Source organism: Molothrus ater, chromosome 9 (assembly GCF_012460135.2).
Source record: "Molothrus ater isolate BHLD 08-10-18 breed brown headed cowbird chromosome 9, BPBGC_Mater_1.1, whole genome shotgun sequence".
Taxonomy (NCBI): Eukaryota; Metazoa; Chordata; class Aves; order Passeriformes; family Icteridae; genus Molothrus; species Molothrus ater.
Genome location: NC_050486.2, coordinates 4,029,708 through 4,049,239, shown reverse-complemented (window position 1 = coordinate 4,049,239; position 19,532 = coordinate 4,029,708). Strand labels below are relative to the sequence as shown.

The following is a 19,532-nucleotide window of genomic DNA, read 5'->3' as shown; positions in this document are numbered from 1 at the left end:
TTCCTGTGTCCGTAACAATAATTCCTACTGCTCAGAGACAAAATCCTGCCACAGAGCAAGAAGTGCTGAGGCTTGGAGCGGCTTTCTGGGCCATGGAGAGGAGCAGGCAGGAGCTGTTGAGCTTTGGTGTGTTCAGGAGCCAGTGAGGCTGTCCCAAAGGATTGCTTTTTAGAGAATGCCTCTATTCACAGCCCTGTTACAGACAGTAAAAAGATTGGTTTGGAAAGCTGTGGCTCAAGGCTGTTGTTTAATAATGAGGACAATAAATATTGATATCATACTAATGTGTGTTTAAGTCATAAGCCTCTAAACAAATTAGGCTGCAGGAACAAGTTACCATGCCTCAGCTGATCCGTGTTAATTGTCTGTGTGCAATCTCTGCAGCAAACACAAGGTAATTTGAATTAGCAGGGGCAGTCCAAGACCATTAGCAACTAACGAGGACATCAGCATCTCCAGGTCATGGGCAGCAGCTCCTTGTCTCTGCTTTTGTGTTGGCGCTGTTGTCCAGGCAATTTGTTTGGCTGTGTGTGGAGTCAACCATTAAGGGAGGTTTTAGAGGCTGCTTCATGGGGAGGTCAAAAAGGAACAACTATCCCAAATTTTGTACAGCCAGGCAGAGGATGTGTTGAGCAGTTTAGGGATGTGCATCTGCTTCATTTCTGACTCGCAGAGCTGGAGGATTTGTTCTGCTTTAAAGTGAATGCATCAGTGTAAGCACAGCTGATGTTGCACTCACTCAATGCCATGTACAGTTTCCTCCAAACTTTCAGGGAAAAGAAATTGTGGGAGTTTATACTTGAAACCCCTAAATTATTCTCTCCTGTGATATCTGTGCCCTTTCTTCCAGCCTCCTCTAGGATTCCTCTGCTTCACATGTTAGGTCTTGTCTTTCAGACTGTAAAGTCGTTTAGGAATCAATGACTTAAGACTCTTTTAAGTTACGTTTTGTATAATTTAGGTTGCTTTCTATGCACCTTCCATACTGGGCACTAATTCAATTACACCTTTTTTATATGCCAGCACAATGCAAGTGTCTAACACCAACAGAATTGCCTGTCTGTAAGTTGAAAATCTTTTATGGTTACCTGGATCATCTTCCAAGATTTATCTGATTGATTCAATTCCTAGTAAAGCACAGTAACGTCTTTTCAAACCCCTGCTGATGGACTGGGAGAGTTTTTGATCATAGTTTGTATCTAGCAGTTGTTTGATGCTGGAGTTCTACAGCCAGTGAGCTTTGCAGGGTTCCCTTTGTGTTTCCTTTTCCAGGCTTGGCAGCTTTTGTGCATTTCAGTGTCCTGAAACTTGGTTGCATTCACTCTGATGTATCTTCTTGTGATTATTTTCCCCATCTGGTTACCTTGATAAATGTGGAAAAGCTATCTCTGTAAATTTCCATTTTTTCCTTCAAGTTATGTCTTGGAGAATTTGCATAATGTATTTTAGTCAGAATACAAACTTGGACTTCAGGACTTAAAACAGATTAGGGGGCTTTGAGTTTGCTTTTACCTTAGGTTTCTTGTACAGGCATTTAATGAAATTTTTATGATAATCTGTGGAGTGGGCCCAAGTCTGAATTCTCCCCAAGTGAGCAAAATGAGATAGAATGCTTATTGCAAGATGAAACATTAACATTTTTATTTACTTTTATATGAAGCTTCATATTTCACTAGGTAATCCCCATCAGAAAAATGTTCTTGAGACACTTCTTCTCTTCTTGTTCTTCCTTCTATATCTGCAAATAATTCCTACCTGGTGTGGCTGTCCCACAAAGCTGGGAGGTTTGTTTAGTGTCTGCTTCTCCCACCTGGAGAAAAAGCTCTTCACAGGGAAAATACAAATTTCCACCACAGCAAATGTTTCAAGTGGCCACAGCACCCAGCAGTAGGACATTTAGGTGAGCCCCCAGAGCTCTGTTGTGACCAGAGGGCACTGAGGCTACACCACTGTGGCAGAGAGGGTTCCCTTCAAAGGAGGGCAACCCTCACCACTGCTCCATGTAGTAAGTGGCACCTGGCTTACACAAACCTTCCTCCTGGCCTACAGAACAAGCTTTGGTGTTGCTGTGGGTAGAGAGTGGCTCAACAGGATGGGAGAAGAGACCTACCTGCATTGTATCCTTGGGCAGTTCCCTCCTCAGAGGCATCTGCCACTGCAGAGTAATTGGCTCAACTAATTAGGAACTGACTGTTGCTATGTGGTGTGTAAATAGTTATTTGGATAAATACTTACTTCCATAAGTATTACTGGTATCACCAAGATAGCAGGTGATAAAAGTGACCCATTAGGATGTTTACAACTCATTTGTTTGATGGTATAGTGGAAAGTGTCCCTGCCTGGATGATCTTTAGGGCCTGTTCAATCCCAAACCATTGTAAGATTCTACAATTTTTTGTTGAAGGTTGAAATGGGGAGGAGCTGTCAGGTGGGTTTTCTTCCCTTTTGCCTTTTTTTTCCCTTTTCTTCCCAGAAACAGACCGGTTAAAAATGCTTTCAGGTTGTTTTGATGGATAAACAATGTGATCTATCTGTAGCCTTGGTCCCTGAGAGTGAGCAACGCAGAAAGCACTTGTAATTTAATACTAAGCTGATGAGAGGTGCATTGATTTTTGCAGCAGGTGAAGATTATGCAAGAGTAGCCTCAAGCATTACTAGTGGAGCAGGGGAGGGAACTGTCTCAATTTTTTGCCTGGTGGTGACAGTATAGATTTCTTTCTCAAGACTCAGCAAAAATGCTGTTCTACAGGCGTCATAGCAAGTTGCTTCAGCTTTTGATTTCCAGTTAATATATCCCGACAATTTTGCCGTATGTGAGTCCTAGGGACTAAGTGTGTCTGTTTGTTCTTGTTATTTAGAAGGAGAAGAGAGGGAAAGGTAGTTTTTATTTTTAGTTCACTGCAGGCACCTAGTGAATATTTCATTTTCCCTTCTTCATTTGGTACACTTCTGTGATGGTGTGAGAAAAGAAGAAATTCATTTTCCTGATGAAATGCCAACATTTTATTTGCAGAAAAGTTGGATTGCTGCTGGGGGGATGTTGGGGAGGAGAGGGAAGGTGGGGGAGCCAGGCACATTCCTTGTGGCAGCTTTTCAACTCCATTCAGTTTAAAGTTAAGCTCTTCCCCAAACTGCCCCTCCTGCAGAACGTGTTGTGGAAAATAGTGGGGAATTAGTGCTGGTGTTTCCATTTATGACTCAGCAAAGTTAACAGAGTGTTTTAAATTACCGGGGCAGCTTTGATGTGATTTCCTGCTCGTGAGGAGCGGAGGAAGCCAAACCTCTTACGTTACTGCTTCCTAGGCAGAGTGAGATCAAAGGTGCTCACTCTAGCCCTGTTCCAATGGAGTAACACATCAATCCCGTTTGCCTTTGTTACATGGACATGGGAATGGCAGAGACAATTCTTTGTGTCCTACCTAGCACAGCTCTGGGCAGAGCAGTACTTACAGGTGCTGCAGAAAATAAAGTTTCCCTTCACCTAGGCCAGGGAGGCAGCTGGTGATAGGAAAGTGCACTGTCAGGTAAAACTGCCAGCACTGCAAAGGCTCCTGAGCTGCTGGGACTGACGGACTCAAAAACCTTGGGCTGGACTGGCCCTGCTCCAAGTGCTTTGTTCTCCAAGGATGCCCTGATGGGGACTCACCCTGCAGCTCTGGAGCAGGTGATGCTGTAGCAGAGCCGGTGCTGCTCCGGAGGAGGAGGAGGAGGAGGAGGAGGGCTCTCCCCACAGGGCATCTGTCCCTTGCTGCTCCCGCTGGCTCTGGCGGGCCGGGATGGGCTCGGTGGGTGCGGGCAGGGCTCAGGCATCGCCCCCTCAGCCGGCTGTGCCTCGGTGGAGCACCACACCTGTGTGTGCTGGGCTCTGCCCGGTCCCCAGGCTGCTCCCCCTCTTGGCACTCCTTTCCCCAACACCGAGGGGCTCCGTGTCAGCAGTTTGCTTTTGTTAAAAGATAAATATCTGCCGAGTGAGACACTAATACTGCAGGGTCCGGATTCCTTCGCCTCTCCTCCTCTGTGCTCCATTTTGTCAGTCTCCGAGCATCCATGGGAGAGACGTATCATAACTCTGCTGAAATCAAAATCCGGCGTGCAAAGGCATCACAAGTAATGCTATCCCTGAAGAAGGCTTCTCTCCTTTATTTCCCCCGGCTCTTTGGAGGAAAACGCCGCTCTCGTGGCACCAGCTGGCTGTCTCTCCCCATAAACCTTGCTTTTCGCTGCCGCGGATCAGGATGCTCAGGGAAAATTTCGGCAGCGGAGGGAAGCCGGCAGTTGGGCGTCTGTTAATAGCCTGAAAGTAACTAATGAGGATGTGCAGCCGGAGCGATTGATTGAGGAGCTGCAGCCAGTCCTGGGCGCTGCTGCTGCTGCTCCGCTCGCTGCTCCCCGCCAGGGAGGGAGGCAGGGAGGGCGGTCGGAGGCACCCGCGATCCCTCCGGGGCGAGTCACGGATCCCCGGGGCCGGCGATGGAACTTGAAGCAGCATCTGGCTCTTCTTGAGAGGAGAACGGCAGGAGTCACAATGTCCCTGCCTGGAGTCACGGCTTGCTCCTGCTCTTTAAGGTTCAGAAGATAACAATGGACTTTCTGCTAGGAAGTGATTTTTTCCCTCCCCGAGTCGGGGGGTGTTTTGTGAAGCTGGATTTCTTAAAGTCTGGCAATTGAGCTGGAGATGGGCAGCACTTGTGATAAAGGTATCTGTCTGCATACATGTGCATATCTAGCTCTATATAAAAATGCATAGATGTGTGTTTGTGCAGAGGTTTTTAATGCTGTGTGTACTTTGTTATGCTGTTATTCCAGTATTTGTACTAGTCAAAGACTAGTGCAGCTTTTATGAATATTTGTGCTCATCAGATCGGTCTGCATGGATTTAAGATGCCAAAGTCGTGTCTTAGTAAGGTCATACTGCCAGAACAAGGAGAAGTTGACCTATTTTTTTTTATCTGCAGAGATATATATGTCATATTACCAGGCACTTATAAGTCTTCTGCTGGTTGCATGCTTTGAGCAAGTAGTGGGATCATACGCGACCGAACTTTGACCTTTGCCGAATTGCATTCAGCTGGGACTAAAACTGAGCTTCCCTGGGTCTTGGTTGGAGTTTTCTCTTAATTACTGCACTGCTTACATTAAAAAATTCCATCTAAAACAAAATAGATTTAAGTTCTCTGAATACTGTCTCTCAAACAGTAACGGAATATTAAGTATGTCCAGGTATTGATCTTTACCAGCACTTTTTATTTTAATCTTCTATGGTCAAATCAGATTCACAACCTTGAATCTGCCAGTGAAAATGCCATTGTAGGTTAGTAAGTGAGTGAGATACAGGTAAATAGAGGTGAGTTCATTCGGCAGTTTAGTAATGCACTCAAAACTTTCCTGAGGCTCCTGTCCTAGAGAGCACAAAGCCTGACTATTCCCCACCCCCGGGCACCCATTCACCACCTTCTCCTTCTCTTCCTCAGAGGTCCCAGCAGAGAGATCTCCTCGCAGACGGAGCATCTCGGGGACCAGCACCTCTGAGAAAACCAACTCCATGGATGTCCCGAACACTTCTCCTTTCAGAGTACCAGTAAGTGTGCCTTCCCTGCTCAGGGGCATTTGTCTCATTGGATGGGAGGAGGACATTCAAATATCAAGGGTACAGCCAGGCTGGGGGAGCCTGGGGGCAGAGGAATATTATTGGTTAATATTGCCAGTTGACCAAGAGGTTTTGCCATCAAGTGTCATGTATTATCAGTAAGATTCCTGATGTATCCCGAACTTGCTCCTTTTCATTGCCTTGATGTAAAGTTGCAGATAGAGAAACATCAGTGTTAATGTAGGCAGCGACCTATATAAATACTTTTGAAGTCGCCTCCAGGGATTGCATTCCATATTCAATCCTGACTAGGAAACAAGTTCCTTTAGGTTGGTTATTTTTCCCTCTTGCCAGTGAAGTACATAGAAAATTGAAATGCTTTATAGTTTATTCAGAAGCCGATGAAATTTCTGCAGGTGTGTTAATTCCTCTTTAGCTCTTTGGGGTTTGTCCTGAGTTTGGTTGGCTGTGAGTCTGCATGAGAGTTGTTCAGCTACAGCCTGGGTTTTGCTTGGGCAGTCTATGGTCAGTGTGTCCAGGAGCACAAAGGCATTTCTATTATTAGACTCAGGACAAATCATCAAGTTAAAATGAGGTGCCCAGTAATTTTCAACAATATTTGTTCATGTTTTAAAATATCTAACTTGAATATTGTGAATGTTTTCATGCTCTCCTTTACTTTTGGCAAGCAATCTTCGTACTTCAGAATAAATCCTGCATCATGTCATTTTAAAAATAAAATTCAAAAAACAGCCAAAAGATTTAATGAGAGTTATTTAAATATTTCAAGTATTAAGGTTGGTCAGAGTGTATAGAATACATGGTGTTTAAAGCAACCTGTGAATTCATGATATATTGGAATGCAGAAAGGGACCAAGGAAGCAGTGAATGCAGTGGGTATACTTACTTGGGCTTTTTTCAGAGTTATAGAATAATACAGATTGGAAGGGACTAGACAATCTCCAGAGGTGCTTTCCCACCTGAGCTATTCTGTGTTCTGTGAATTATCTCTGTCACTTCAGAGATCTGTTTTCTAGATGGTACTTGGGGAAAAAAGGGCCTTGATCTAGTTGTATGTGAAGTTGATACCAGAATATTCTGTTATGTCAAGTTCTGGGATTTTGATAGAGTCCATGATTCACAGAGTTCCAGGAAGATTTCTGAACTCTGAGAACCTTAAAAAGTCTTGTCCATGTCTTCATTTATCAGAAATTCTGTTTTCTTTGCCTTCATCTATAAGTAATAGCTCAATCCTTTAGATGTATATGTGCTTTGTAGTAGCCTTTGTCTAACAAGTGTCAGAAGTGTTTGATGACTATCTGTATTGTTTATTTTACATGCCTCCTTTTTTCCTCATTTTTGTACCATTCCTTTTAATGATGATCTTATCTCTTAAGTAATGTTTTAATGGCTCCCTAATTCTTCTCTAATAGTTCTCTGATATTTCTTAGCTCCTGTTCCCTTTCAAAACAAGAACCCTGCAGAATGTTTCTCATTTCCCCTGGTGGTGTGTTGTGCTTTTAGGACTCTGGCAAATAGGCTCAGGAAGCAGTACCTGGCTGCTTTTCTTGGGCACAAACCAGCAGAGAGCTAGAAGCTATTTGTGCCACGTGGAGCTGGATTCTGCTGCTTTGTCTGCCTGACCACCTGTACACCCAGGAGCATAATGCACCCTCCTGTCCTCCTCATGGGGACAAGGCTTCTGGCTTTGGAGGTTTTGTTCTGAGTAACCCATTTATAGCCTGTTACTCCTAAATGGGGGCTGAGATCACCCTGTTTTAAAGCATGGCACCTTGTGAGCTGTTTAAAAGAGCAAGCTGCAGTTAGAAGTCAGCTTTCTTAACAATACAGATGAGCTCAAGCCAAAACTGCTGAAACCAAACCCACTGTTAACTTGGTAGATTGGCACAGACCTAATAGGTGGCTGAGAAGATGGGGAGGAATCATGTTCCTGCCTTTGACTGATAATAAGAATTTCCCAGCTCTCAGAAGGAGGAAAGGTGACTTGTGCACCTCATGAAAGTCTCAGTCTTGGATCACTGATCTGAGAAGAGCTGCAAGTGAAGGATGCAAAAGATGGCTTCAAATTTGTGTCTGTGAGGTTGTCCCTAGTTGACAGGGATTTATTCTGCATATAAAGGAGATTAATAGTAAAAGAACTTGCTTTTTTGTTTTTCCAGGCTTTGGAGGGCTACAGGCAGCTGCAGCATAGTGCTGTCTCAGTGATTCTTCCCCTGGCCCTGACCCTGTGCCATACCTTGTCTACTCACTGCTTGGATTTCTAACAGAAAGCAGCTTAAGGCAGGGGACAGCTTAACCTTCTTCCATCCTGATGGAAAATTATGCTGAGACTTTCATAATAAGTTGCTTTTACAGCTTTTTAAGTTTGTCTCTCAGAGCAGCTATTTAAAAGCTGTCTTCTCAATAGGACAGTGGCTTCCAGCATGTTCTGTGCAGGTTTTTTCCTTTCAAGCACAGGCAGTGGTACTCACTCAGAACAAGGCATCTGTTTTTTTAATACTGCTAATTGGCATTGCTTTAGCATCTGGAATTTTGATTCATAACAGCATAATTGCCTTTAAGCAAACATTTCCTTGACAATGCATTTTTAAGTCGTCTCTTCAGCAGTGGTGGTCAGTGAGGGATTTGTTTTTAAGGGCTGATGTGTAAAGTTTGGGAAATTTGCCTTTTTACTTCCTGCATGGCCACTGGAGGAAAAGATGTATATTTCAGTTTACTAAAAAATGCAGAATTTCAGTAGTTATGCTCTTTCATAGGATGAACCACTCCATGGACCAGCATGTCCTATGTGTTTGTGAGGGTGGTGAGGCCCTGGCACAGGGTGCCCAGAAAAGCTGTGGGTGCCCCATCCCTGGCAGTGTTTAAGGCCAGGCTGAAGGGGGCTTGGAGCAATCTAGGGTAGTGGAAGGTGTCCCTGCCCATGGCAGGGGGTTGGAATGAGATGATCTTTAAGGTCTCTCCCAAGCCAAACCATTCTCTGATTCCATGATTTGTTCTGGTTATCTCCCACCAAGGGGAGTAAAGAGTATTCTGCAAATGCTGACACTGCACAACACATACAGAGAGAAGAGCTCTTGGTGCTTGTCCTTTCTTTTTTCTTCCCCATTGCCCCAAATTTTCTTGTCTGCACTTGAAGCATTAGTCTCCATCTAAGTTCAGCTGTGTACATTGATGTTTGACAATTTCCAGGTGTGTCAGAAGAGAAGGGAAGGGCACAAAAGGTAGCAAAACAGAGATGAAGAAATGTCTCTACTCACATACAGACAGATGTGTGCTGTTTATAAATACACCTATAGAAGAAGTCATATTTTTAATAATGGATGTTACTTGACTGAACAAACAGGGAGGCAGAGGGAGCTGGCTCCCAGTGGGATCTGTGACGCATGGGTGGGCGAGAGAGCAGCTTTTCCCTTCCCACACACACCATGTCCTGGCACTGCCTCCATCTCCCTGCATCCCCTTCCCTGCTGGGGCACTGTGCAGCCCCAGCAGCACTGCTGCAGCCTGGCACATTCCCTCACTGCTCTGCAGTTGGAATTGGGTAAATATGGGGCTGTCCACGTCCTCAGAGCTCCTGCAGGATGGAGAGGAATCTCTAAACTCACCCTTCAGACTCTTGCTGAGCTCTCCAGTTTTGGCTCAGAGTTGTTATTACAAATAATATGATTCATCCCTGTCTGCTGGCTAATGGGGAGAGAAAGATGAGAAAGAGGCAAAGGAACAAGTGTGAATGAGACAGGAAAGCCAGAGCACAATCCTTGAAGTAAATACAATGATTTTTATAGGAACCCTGATGTAGGATACTTGCAGATTGCCTTCCTTGGTTTGTTTCTGGCTGAGGGTATAATTGGATCTATAGAAGTGCTGTCTGCCTCTTTGCTCTTTAAGAGTACTGCTAAATGGAACAGAAGACAATGCAGCCAGCCCCAGTGAAGGTCAAAGCTTGATGAGATCTCGTGGCTGCCCAGCCTCATCTTTTATGCAGTCAGCAAGATTGTTGCTTCTCCAGAGCACTGCTCTGCTCCTGCTGTGCTGCCAGGGTAGGACAAGGCTGAGCTGTGCTGCCTGTGTGACCCTGTGGCATACAAATACACATTTTTAATTCTGCATCAGCACCAATGCAGAGATGGAATTGTTGATTTGCATCAATGTGAGGCACCACAGCATCCCCCATGAAAAATACTGTGCTCAAATCTGTCCCCTCCATTGAAATTTACATTTTTCCTTCCACTTTCTACTCTTTACTTCTTGTAACATGGTTGTTTGTATCTCCTTTAGTTTTTATCACTTGCCTGTGCTGTGATGCCTTAGATGTGCTGGCTATTCCACGAATTCTGTGTCAGAAAGCATAAATAGGTGACTGACTATCTCCAGGGTGCTCACCACACTTTCATCCATATATTTATTCTGGGGTAGTGCTGCTCATAGGCTCTGTAACCTTCACAGTGTCTTGCTGCCACAGCAGATTTGTTCATTACATCAAACTCCAGTGTTGCATCAATGATGGGGATATCCAGGCTCTGACACTGTCTGGTGGACCTCAACAGCATGAGCATTATTCTCATGCTTGGTGTAAACCTGACTTTATCCAATTCCTTTTATTCCTTACTTACTGTAGGGGAGCTATGAATGTACATAGCTTTAAACACTGCTCACATCCCAGTTGTCCTTGGCTTAGTAGTATTTAAATATGCACCAACTCATTTTGTTCTTCGCCTCCAAATCATGACTTAGTCAAGTTATGCAAAGTTTAATTAATTCATCCTCTGCAAATTAGTCCTTCTGGCCCTTTTATCACTTTTCTTGCTCTTGTGTTTTTAATTCCCTTCAATTGATTCTCCAAGTTCTGGTACTGAAGTTCACAGGAATGTGTGTTACCAGTTCCTAATTCCTCCTAGCCCTTTGTGTTATTTCTCTGTCCTCCCTGGCCCTCACTTCACCTCCTAATTTAATATAGCTCAGTGTAATTAATGTGCTGTTTAACTTTGCCTCCAGATGATTAACAAGGATGTTAAGCAGAAGCAGTCAGGCCACTATCCCACCACATCCCATTGGACCCTTCCTTCTGCCTTGATACCTTATCACTTGTTGTAATTACTCTTTTTAGATATTCCTGCAGCCATTCCTCAGGTTCATGTTACGAGCTTTACCAAAGCTCATTTTTAATAACTTTTTTGTAATTAGCATGTGTGCTGTGTTATCAAAAGGTGTTCTGAAGTGTTGGGCTGCATGCCAGGGAAAGAGCCAGGGCCAGGAAATCATTGCCTGCCCTTCCTGACAGGCTCAGGTGACCTGTTTCTTATCATGTTAATTTTTTATCACTGTTGTTTAGTTGTTCTCCAGACAGACTTTTTACCTTTATTCCTTAATTCCTGGATAGGGGCTTTTTAGGATGCTCCTTCCATCTGCTGTCCCTGCTGTGGGCAGCCAGGTGCTGCTCCCAGTTGTGTCTGTGCTAAACACTTTGCTGAACTGGGATCTGAAAAGCTGATGTGGCCCTCTTGGCTATCAGGTAGCTCTTGCTTCTTCATGCATTTTTCAGTACAATTCCCAGGGACTTGGAAATTGGATTCCTGCAGGACTTTTGGCTGCACATCATGCAGAGTGCACACAATGCTAGGATGCATTTTATTAACAGGTGTATTATCAATGTTCCCTTGTTACAGTATCCTCTGCATTTCCCTGGGTTTCTTATTACTGTTCCTAAACTTGTTCCTCCTATTCTGCATCCCTCCTGTAGCTGCAGACCATCTTTCATTGGAAAGTTGAAATTGTTATCTGGCCAAATCTGCAGTGCTGTCCCATCAGGGGAAAAATATCTTTCCTGATCCTTGCTGTTGATCAGCTTGTGTCCTGAAGCATGATTATTGCTCACTCTTGTTATTTTTAAACCTGACTAATGCAGCTACATATGTTATTCTTCCTTATATAAACACATAATCCTTTTTTAATCTTGCTGAAAAAAAATGTGTGTATAATATCTTGTGCTGGTGAATTGGATGGGCTCATTTATAGATAGCATTAGGAAAAGTCTCCTGACAATCTGAAACGTGCTGCCTCTCATGTTAAATTGCCCTTTGGTTTTCTTATGTAACAGGGTGCATGAGGAGCTTAGATAATTTCCATTCTATTTGTTTTATACATCTATAATCCTGTCTTGCCTTTGTTCCTAAAATAAATAGTTGGTCTCTAAAATATATCATTTGTAAATCCCCCTCTTGTCTGCCTTTAATCAGTTTATACTTCTGGAGTTCTGTTTTGTTCTAGCTTTCTTGCTGAGATGAGAAAATCGGAAGAGTGATGCATTAGTGTGAAAGCTACAGCAGCTTTACATAACACCACTCTGCTTTTATTGGGCTTTATCCTCTGTTTGGACATTCAAACATGCTTTTTATTGTTTTGTGCCTGTGCACAAACCTCCTCTTCAGTGACATAGAGCGAGGTTTTTGGATGGTGGAACGTGGCTGTTGTAAGTCCCTGTCTTGTTCTGGATATCACCTCCAAAGTGTATCCAGGCTTGTTTTCATCTGCTTTGCTACTGTGTGAGTGCTCCAGAGGCTTTTCAAAGGGAGTCACTGCTGATATTTTAATGCTGAGTGTTACTGGGCTCATAAGCAGACTTCACTTCCCTTGCTGGTTAAATTGGCCTTCTGCTGCTGTTCTGCAAGGAATAGCAAACTTCAGCATTTTGCTGCTCATTCCTGGAATATCCTTCTAGTTTGATCTTTCCATTTTACCACCTGGCCATCTTCCCCAGCTTCTTTGCCTTCCCATATCTGTACAACATTACTGGCACAGGACACTGTTTTCACTTGGCTATGACATTGTTTTTTTCCTTGATAGCTGCTTGTGAACAGCTTAAGGAATAAAACACTTCATGTCCTCACCAGGCACGTTCATGGGGAGGCAGTTCTGCTGTCATCCTCAGCCACTTGAGGGTTATCTTTGTACCCATCAGCCCTTCCCCTCAGAGAAGATGAGTCTCATAGCTCTGTAAATGAAGTTACCCACCTGGTGTTATTAATAATGCATTGGTGCTCCTCATCAACAATTACAGATGTTCAAGAAGCATTGCAAGGCTCAGATGCAGTGTGTTTGTCCCCAGAAAGAACTAATGGAGGTAACAGCACTGTGTGTAAGGTGGACCTTTTTTGTTGCCCATTTTACCCTACTTTAGTGCTTTGAAACTTCCACTGATACCATTGCCTTTTATAGATGGCTGATCTGTGTTATGGTTATACACAGTTTCATTTGTTCATGGCTGAATTCACCTTTCCCTTTAAAACAGCCAGGACAAGCATTATTTATTATGCATGGGCTGCTCTCCCTGGAGTGGAGAATCACCATGTCCATAGGGAGCAGCAGTCCAGGAGCTGAGTAGCTCATACTTGGGCTGGCTTTGAATTTGTCAGACAGTTCTGTGCTGCCCTGCTCAGGTTAAGGACAAACAGCCACTTGGCATCTTTGGACAAAGTCATCTTTTCCTAAAGCCTAAACTGCCCTCAACAGCCACCACCCTGGGGTTGGAAATACTTGGGGGTGAGAGTTTCTGTGCTTTCCCTGTGCAGCTATGAGGGGAAGGTTCCAACAGCCTGCTGAATTATCCCTTCTCCTGTGGAGATTGTTTCTTGGCAGAGGGGCAGAGTCGAGTGGCTTCACTTCCAAATGAGATGAATAGAATTCTCAGTGGGATTGAATTATTTTTAGAGGTTGTTATCATTGGGTTTTCTTAGGCCAGTGTTTGATGCTTTTGGATGAGGTGACAAACCAGCCCTGTCCTATTCCTGATTGTGTGTGTGTGGTTGTGCACCATTGCTCTCTCCTCATGTCTCTTTTCTATCCCTGTTCCCCTAAACCTGTGATTCTGAGAGCAGTTAAGTATGAACCTCAAATCTATCTCTTTTCAAATTTCATCCTACCTAGTTAGTCCTACCAAATATTTTGTACTTTTTTGATTAAGAACATAGTCTCATCAATTTAGGCAGTTTGAATAATAATTTACATCTTTTTGTCTGAGGGTGTTTGTTTAAGCAATAAAATTCTCGCTGTTTTAAAGAGGCTCCATGATTATTCTTAAAGCTCAGACACTCCATTACATTTAGGTATAAGAACCAGAAACTCCTGGAACCCCAACAGTTTTGTGTTGAAATAAGTATTTAGGAGAAATACCTGCACAATAAGAAAAGCAGTAGAGGTGTTTTTGTCCTTTTAATGGTTCGAGCTGCTTTATAAACATTGGCAGGGATTTCTTGTCTATAGGAGTAAAAGGAAATAAAACTTTCAGTTAGGTGGTGTTGTTGCAGATAGAAGTTTATTTTTCATCACTATATTTTTTTTTCCTATCTGCATTTGATACTTAAAAGCATTTCCTTTGGCAAATGGGAGTCAAAAAACTCTGCTCAGTTCTGGCACGTGTGAATTTTTCATGCTGCTCCCAGGTTGTCCATCTGTAAGCACTGGCCCTGCATGAACTGCCAGCACAGAACAAATATTGAAAATGTTTTCAACTCTTTTGAGGATGACCAATAAGCACACCCTTCGTTTGAATAAATTTTTGTCTTTAAATATGTTCTTACCCTGTTTGGTTTTTGGTTTTGTTTTATTTTGGTTTTTTGTATAGTCAACTCTGGCTAGCCTTATTCAACCCCAGATAGAACATTTGTTTCATTGGGGTATAGATTATGTTCAATTAAACCAAGAGCATGTTCCATGTTAAAACAGTACCAATTTAAAACTGTACATGCACACAAAAATGAATATTCACCATCCTTCTCTGGGTGGGATTTGGAATTATTCAGTACAAATACTTCTGGACCCCTGCTGAATTGGGTCAGCTTTGTCTTATTTGCCCTTAAGGGGAAAAAGCCTTGTTATTTGATGTTTGCAGCTGGAGTAGACTGGGAGGTACTGGGCTGAAGCCAGAGTCCACCAGATCTGAGTCCCTGTGGCTGGGTTTGTTACCTTTTATGCTGAGAGGTCAGAATATACAAAAGTGCCTTTGAAAGGGCTGTACATCCTCTACTTGAATTCCAGCAACTGCCCCAAGAGAAGCCCAGGAGCATCTATTGATTACAGGCTTTTTTCAAAGGCACTTTTTCAATACCAGGACCAAGAGAAGTGCAGCATCATGGGCAGAGTGTGAGTGGCACACACAGCTGAAAACACTTCTTCTCTTTTGACAGGACCTTTCCCCCAACACATTGTATACCTTTGTGGGGTTTGGTTTTTGTGGGTTTTGTTGTTTGGGGGTGGTTTTGGAGGTTTGGGTTTTTTGGGTTTTTTAAATTTTTTTTTCATATTTAGATATCAGGCCTTTTCTTTTCCACTTTTATCAGGAGAATGTAGCAGCTTTCACCCCTGAGGAGCCTCTGGCTCAGAAACTAAAACTGAAGGGCAGTCTTAAATGTAGCAGTGCCTTCAGATGCAGAAAGCAGATTCCTCTTCCTTTGTTCCCTCTGTCTCCAGAGGTTTTCAGTACTTGGCTAGACCAACTCAGAATTAGACTGACCTAGTGTAGGCAGCACACTCCCATTGAGCAGGAGATGATCCCAGAGGCTCCCTCCAACTAACATGGCTTTGGGCTGTGATTGTTGGGTGAAAAATTGTAGTTTGAAGACAGATTCTTTGAAGATTTATTTTATTTTTAGATCCTAAGCAGATTTTTGAATTGAACTTTGCTTCTTACCAATATTATAACTGATCTCTGAAGCCACTGGTGTGGGAAATGCTTTGAAATTTTCTGTTCTGGCTAGCCAGATTATTGAAATTATGAATTATTTAAAGATTTAATGTGCTATATCCCAATTAAAAAGGCAAACCTGGCTGCAACTGTGGGCTCAATAGAAGCTCATAATGTAAGAACCTCTGTACTTTGAAGCTCACCAAGAATTAAAAACATGGCATAGAGAGGGGAAGTAGGAACAAATACTGATATTGAAGATTGCTCCTTTATAAATGATAATTGGGGGTTTGGGTCTCTTGTATAATAGTTGGAATCCACTGAAGTGCCCCAGTAATGTGAGTAGTGCTAATTATTGCAATTGAGGCTCTCCCCTCCTGGAACTGTCACTGCCAAGCCAGCCCTGCCTTTCCCCCTGCTCAGAGCAATCCCAGAGCCCATCCTGTGAGTGCCACCAAACCTCTGTGTTTGGGCTCAGTGGCAGAGCCCTGAGTGATTCATGACTGGCATCAATTTCCCTGTTTCACTCCTGCACCTTCTCATTGCAGGGCTTCTTCAGCAAGCGCCTGAAAGGATCCATCAAGAGGACAAAGAGCCAATCCAAGCTGGACAGGAATATCAGCTTCCGTCTGCCATCTCCCAACAATTCTGAGGACAGGTGAGGTGCAGAGCTGACACCCAGCACGTGGGTGCACTCAGGGGAGGAGGGCAGGAAGGGGATTTATTGTCCAGCTGGCACGAGGGGGGTTTGTGGGGCTGCCTCTGTACCTTTAAGCTTAGTGTGCAGTGTGCTGCTGATACAGGATGGGAAACTGCTGATCTTCACATCTGTCCAAAAGCTCAGGTCAAGCAGATGGACTCCAGTACCTTGTCCTGCATCTGTTTCAAATAAGCTGCAGACTTCCAATTTTATGATACAAAACCACGGGATTGATCAGCTGGAGAGAAATTTGCCTTGCTGCATGCAGGGCTTGCCTGCAGGCCAGTGAGAGGAGGAGTTGTGTTGGTGTGAGCAGGGTGGTTCCACCAGTGCTGGCACAGCCCAGAGATGTGCAATGCAATTCAGGCACTCTGAGGACCCTTGCAGTGTTGGTGTTTTGGTTATTGCGGTGTTACCACAAGGAACAGATGATCTGTTTTTTCAGAAAACTGGAAAACTCAGTAGTTTCTGACCATCTTAGTGCTCCATTTGGTTTATCTTTGCTTTTGGCTGGAGAACCAGGCTGGGAATGTATACAAGGCAAGCAAAGGCTCTTACACACAGTGTTTCCTAACTGTTTGCAAAGTCCCTTGATTGTTTTTATTAAACATATTCTGTGTTACATTCCACAGTAGCCCAGCAGGAGAAGTAGATAGAGTGAAAAATCAGCTGGCCTGTACTCGAGGCCACGGCAGGCTCCTGTGATTTGACATTGTTCAGTGCATTTTCCCTTCTCCTTGAGCTGAGCTGCATTCATTAGTTGTATCTGTCATGCTGTGCTGCTTCAATCAATGGTGCTGCCTTCTCCATCTGAAAGGCAGACCATAAAATCATAGAGATAGCAAGGCTGTGGATGTTGGAGGTCTGTTAACATCAGGAGTTACAGAAAAGCCTGCAGCTTACCAGATGTGACTAACCATCTAGATAGCCTTGCTCCTGTAGTCCACCCAGGCTGCTTTGATGCAAGTTTTCCTATAAATCTCTACTTTCAGAGTGTTGCAATGTGGCTATAATAGCAACTCAGTGAGCATAAGCATCTTCAATCATGCCACCAGGCAATCAAGTACCTGTTATTTTTGCCATTGTTTGAAAGCAGCTTTGCTTAAATTTTTGTAATGTGAAGATTTCTTTGCCATAAATAATCTGGTTGTATTTCCTGAGCTTGGCACTCATGCTGGATTGCTTTTGTAGTGTCAGGGAAGTACTGTTGTTCTGGGAAAGCTAATAAATATAGCAATAATTAATTCCTACATCTTTGGTTTAAGACATGATGTAACACTCAGCAAAGCTGCCTTCTCTTAAAAAGCAGATCCCCTTCTACTCCCTGCCAGTGTGGGCACAAATTTTCAACTAGACTGAAATGAAATGTGAATTTTCTTTGATGAAAATTCAAAAACTTTCAATAAATTCATGAAAGCACAAAAGCATAAAATCCAGGTACTTGTTCACACGGTGGCAATTGTTGAACATAGAGCTGACTCTAAATTCATGAGGAGGAATTGCCACTCTCTCACCTTCTGTTCCCCCCCGTTCTGTTTGAGCCTCTCAGTCTGTGGCAGTGAGAACTTTCCTGTCCTGCCCTGGTGAGTCAGCCCGTTCCCATTTCAAGCAGGTGATTCTAGGTGATGTCATGGTGTTGCACAGGTTTTCAGGAGAACTGATAGCATCTCCCTTTTCTTGCTCTGACAAACACAAGAGCCCTGCCTTCAAAGAAATTATTATACAGCTTTATAAATTAAAACCCTGCATGGATTAGAAGGAAATAGAGGCTGCTGTCACACTGCCTTTTCATGCTTTTGGGGTGTTTGGGACCTGTCAAGAAAGTGGAGATTTTACAGATAAATACCTCTAAAATTCTGGACTAAGGAAGATTGGTTATCCTGGTGCACATCAAGATTTGGGATACTGTAACATTGCATGCCATGCTGCATGATGACAGAGGATGGATGCTTTCTGTTCAGAGTTGATTTAAAACAGAAGGGAGTTAGGAATGCTGTAGGGAGCTGGGATGGAGATGAGTTGCAGATTTTTTTGTAATCAGATTTTCTGTTTCAGCAGAAAGCAATTGGCCAATGTACCTTTTCTGGTTTTTAACTTTATTTCAGTGTGTCTGGGTTAGTGGGTAGGGAGAGGAGAGAGTTCTGGTGCCCCTCTAGAAAGACTGATCAGCATTCAGGTGTCCTGTAGGAATAAATCCATAACCTCTCAGTCTGTAATTCACATCCCTCCTGTTTCTCAGGCTCAGGTTGTTTGCTGGTGGTTTTTTGTACTTGAATATGTTGTCTTTACAAGCCACTGCTGTGGCAGGACTTAGACTGTGCTCCTTTGTGAGCCAGGGCAGGTGGGAGTGAGGCTCTTTAATGTGTGGCCAGTGCAGCATCTCACCAGGTTGCCAACAACTCTCACCATGAGGGAACCTGGCACCGTGTCACTGTGGCATCTTTCACAGCTTTTCCAGCCTGTTTCCTCCTGCTTCCTTTGGGCTTTTCAACTCACACATTCATCTGTAATGTTTTCTCAGTGTCCATAATATATAAAGCATGTTTAAAAAGCATGAAAAAAGACTTAAGGAAAATTTTGTTTGAAAGGAGAGACCAAATGAATATTTCCAGTTTGTGGCCAGGAATTTGAGGGTATCTGCAAGAGGACCAGCAGTTTTGTTTACAGAGAGGGAGCAAAGATGATTCTGACTGGCTGCATATGGTGTCAGTGACTGCAGCAAAGCTCTGCAGACAGCTGGGAGGGCTTTGCCCTGTTGGGATTTACTGCCACGTGGGAATCCTCCTGCTTTGCTAAAAGTCATTTTATGGCATTATGAGCCAGTGGCAGCAGGGCTGGGAATGGGCTCTGGCAGGGCACAGGGAAGCAGGTAGCCATGGCTCTGGGCTTCATGGTCAAAAGGTACCACTCCTCCAGCCACAGCTTCTTCTACTTTGGGTGAGTTCCAGTTCCTCCCTCCTTGCCTCTTTGCAGTGAGAAAATAGCAGGGCTCGTGTAAATCATAGAAGCAAAACCCGCCGTGTTTTTCAGGTTCGCTCTAATTTAACGCCGGTTTTTGAAAAAAAGGGTGGGGGATTTTCACCCTGATTTAGCTGTCAGGATGGAAATTTGTGTTACACAATGCCTTATTAAGGCTTGACTCACTCCCAGCTTGCATTCATTCAGCATATCTGTAGCTATCAGCACTCTGGAGTGTGGGGAAAGGGGAGGGAGGAGTGGTTTGTTTCTGGAGGGATGCCTCACTCCTGCTTTGGTGAACGTATTTCTTTCAGCAGTTGTTTGGTTTTTCACTGAGAACTGAACAGGACCCCAGCATTTGTCACAGACCTTCCCCTTAGTGCTGGGCTGCTCTCTCCCACCTGCAAGCTCACTTGACCCCTTTATAAATAGATATTTCCTAATGGCTGATGCTTCTCTGCAAAGGCTCCTCCATGAAGCATTCACCTTGAGATTAGTAGGGAAATGAAACTGCATCAATTAAGCATTTCTGGTCCATCAAGACAAACCAATTGGAAACGTTAACAGCAGAGACCAGAGGAGAGAGG

General features: G+C 43.7%; 1 protein-coding gene across 8 annotated transcripts in view; it reads left to right on the top strand.

The window, feature by feature from the left end:
* Positions 1–19,532, top strand: part of RASAL2 (RAS protein activator like 2) — a 127,670-nt gene that overhangs the window by 74,587 nt on the left and 33,551 nt on the right. For 7 of the 8 annotated variants that reach the window (XM_054515739.1, XM_054515736.1, XM_054515740.1 and 4 more), the window contains 2 exons: positions 5,472–5,578; positions 15,836–15,945. In XM_054515739.1, the coding sequence (XP_054371714.1) occupies positions 5,472–5,578; positions 15,836–15,945 (217 nt within the window). Of the gene's footprint in view, positions 1–4,595; positions 4,698–5,471; positions 5,579–15,835; positions 15,946–19,532 lie in introns of those variants that run through there. The other variant, XM_036387710.1, reaches the window with a different exon arrangement.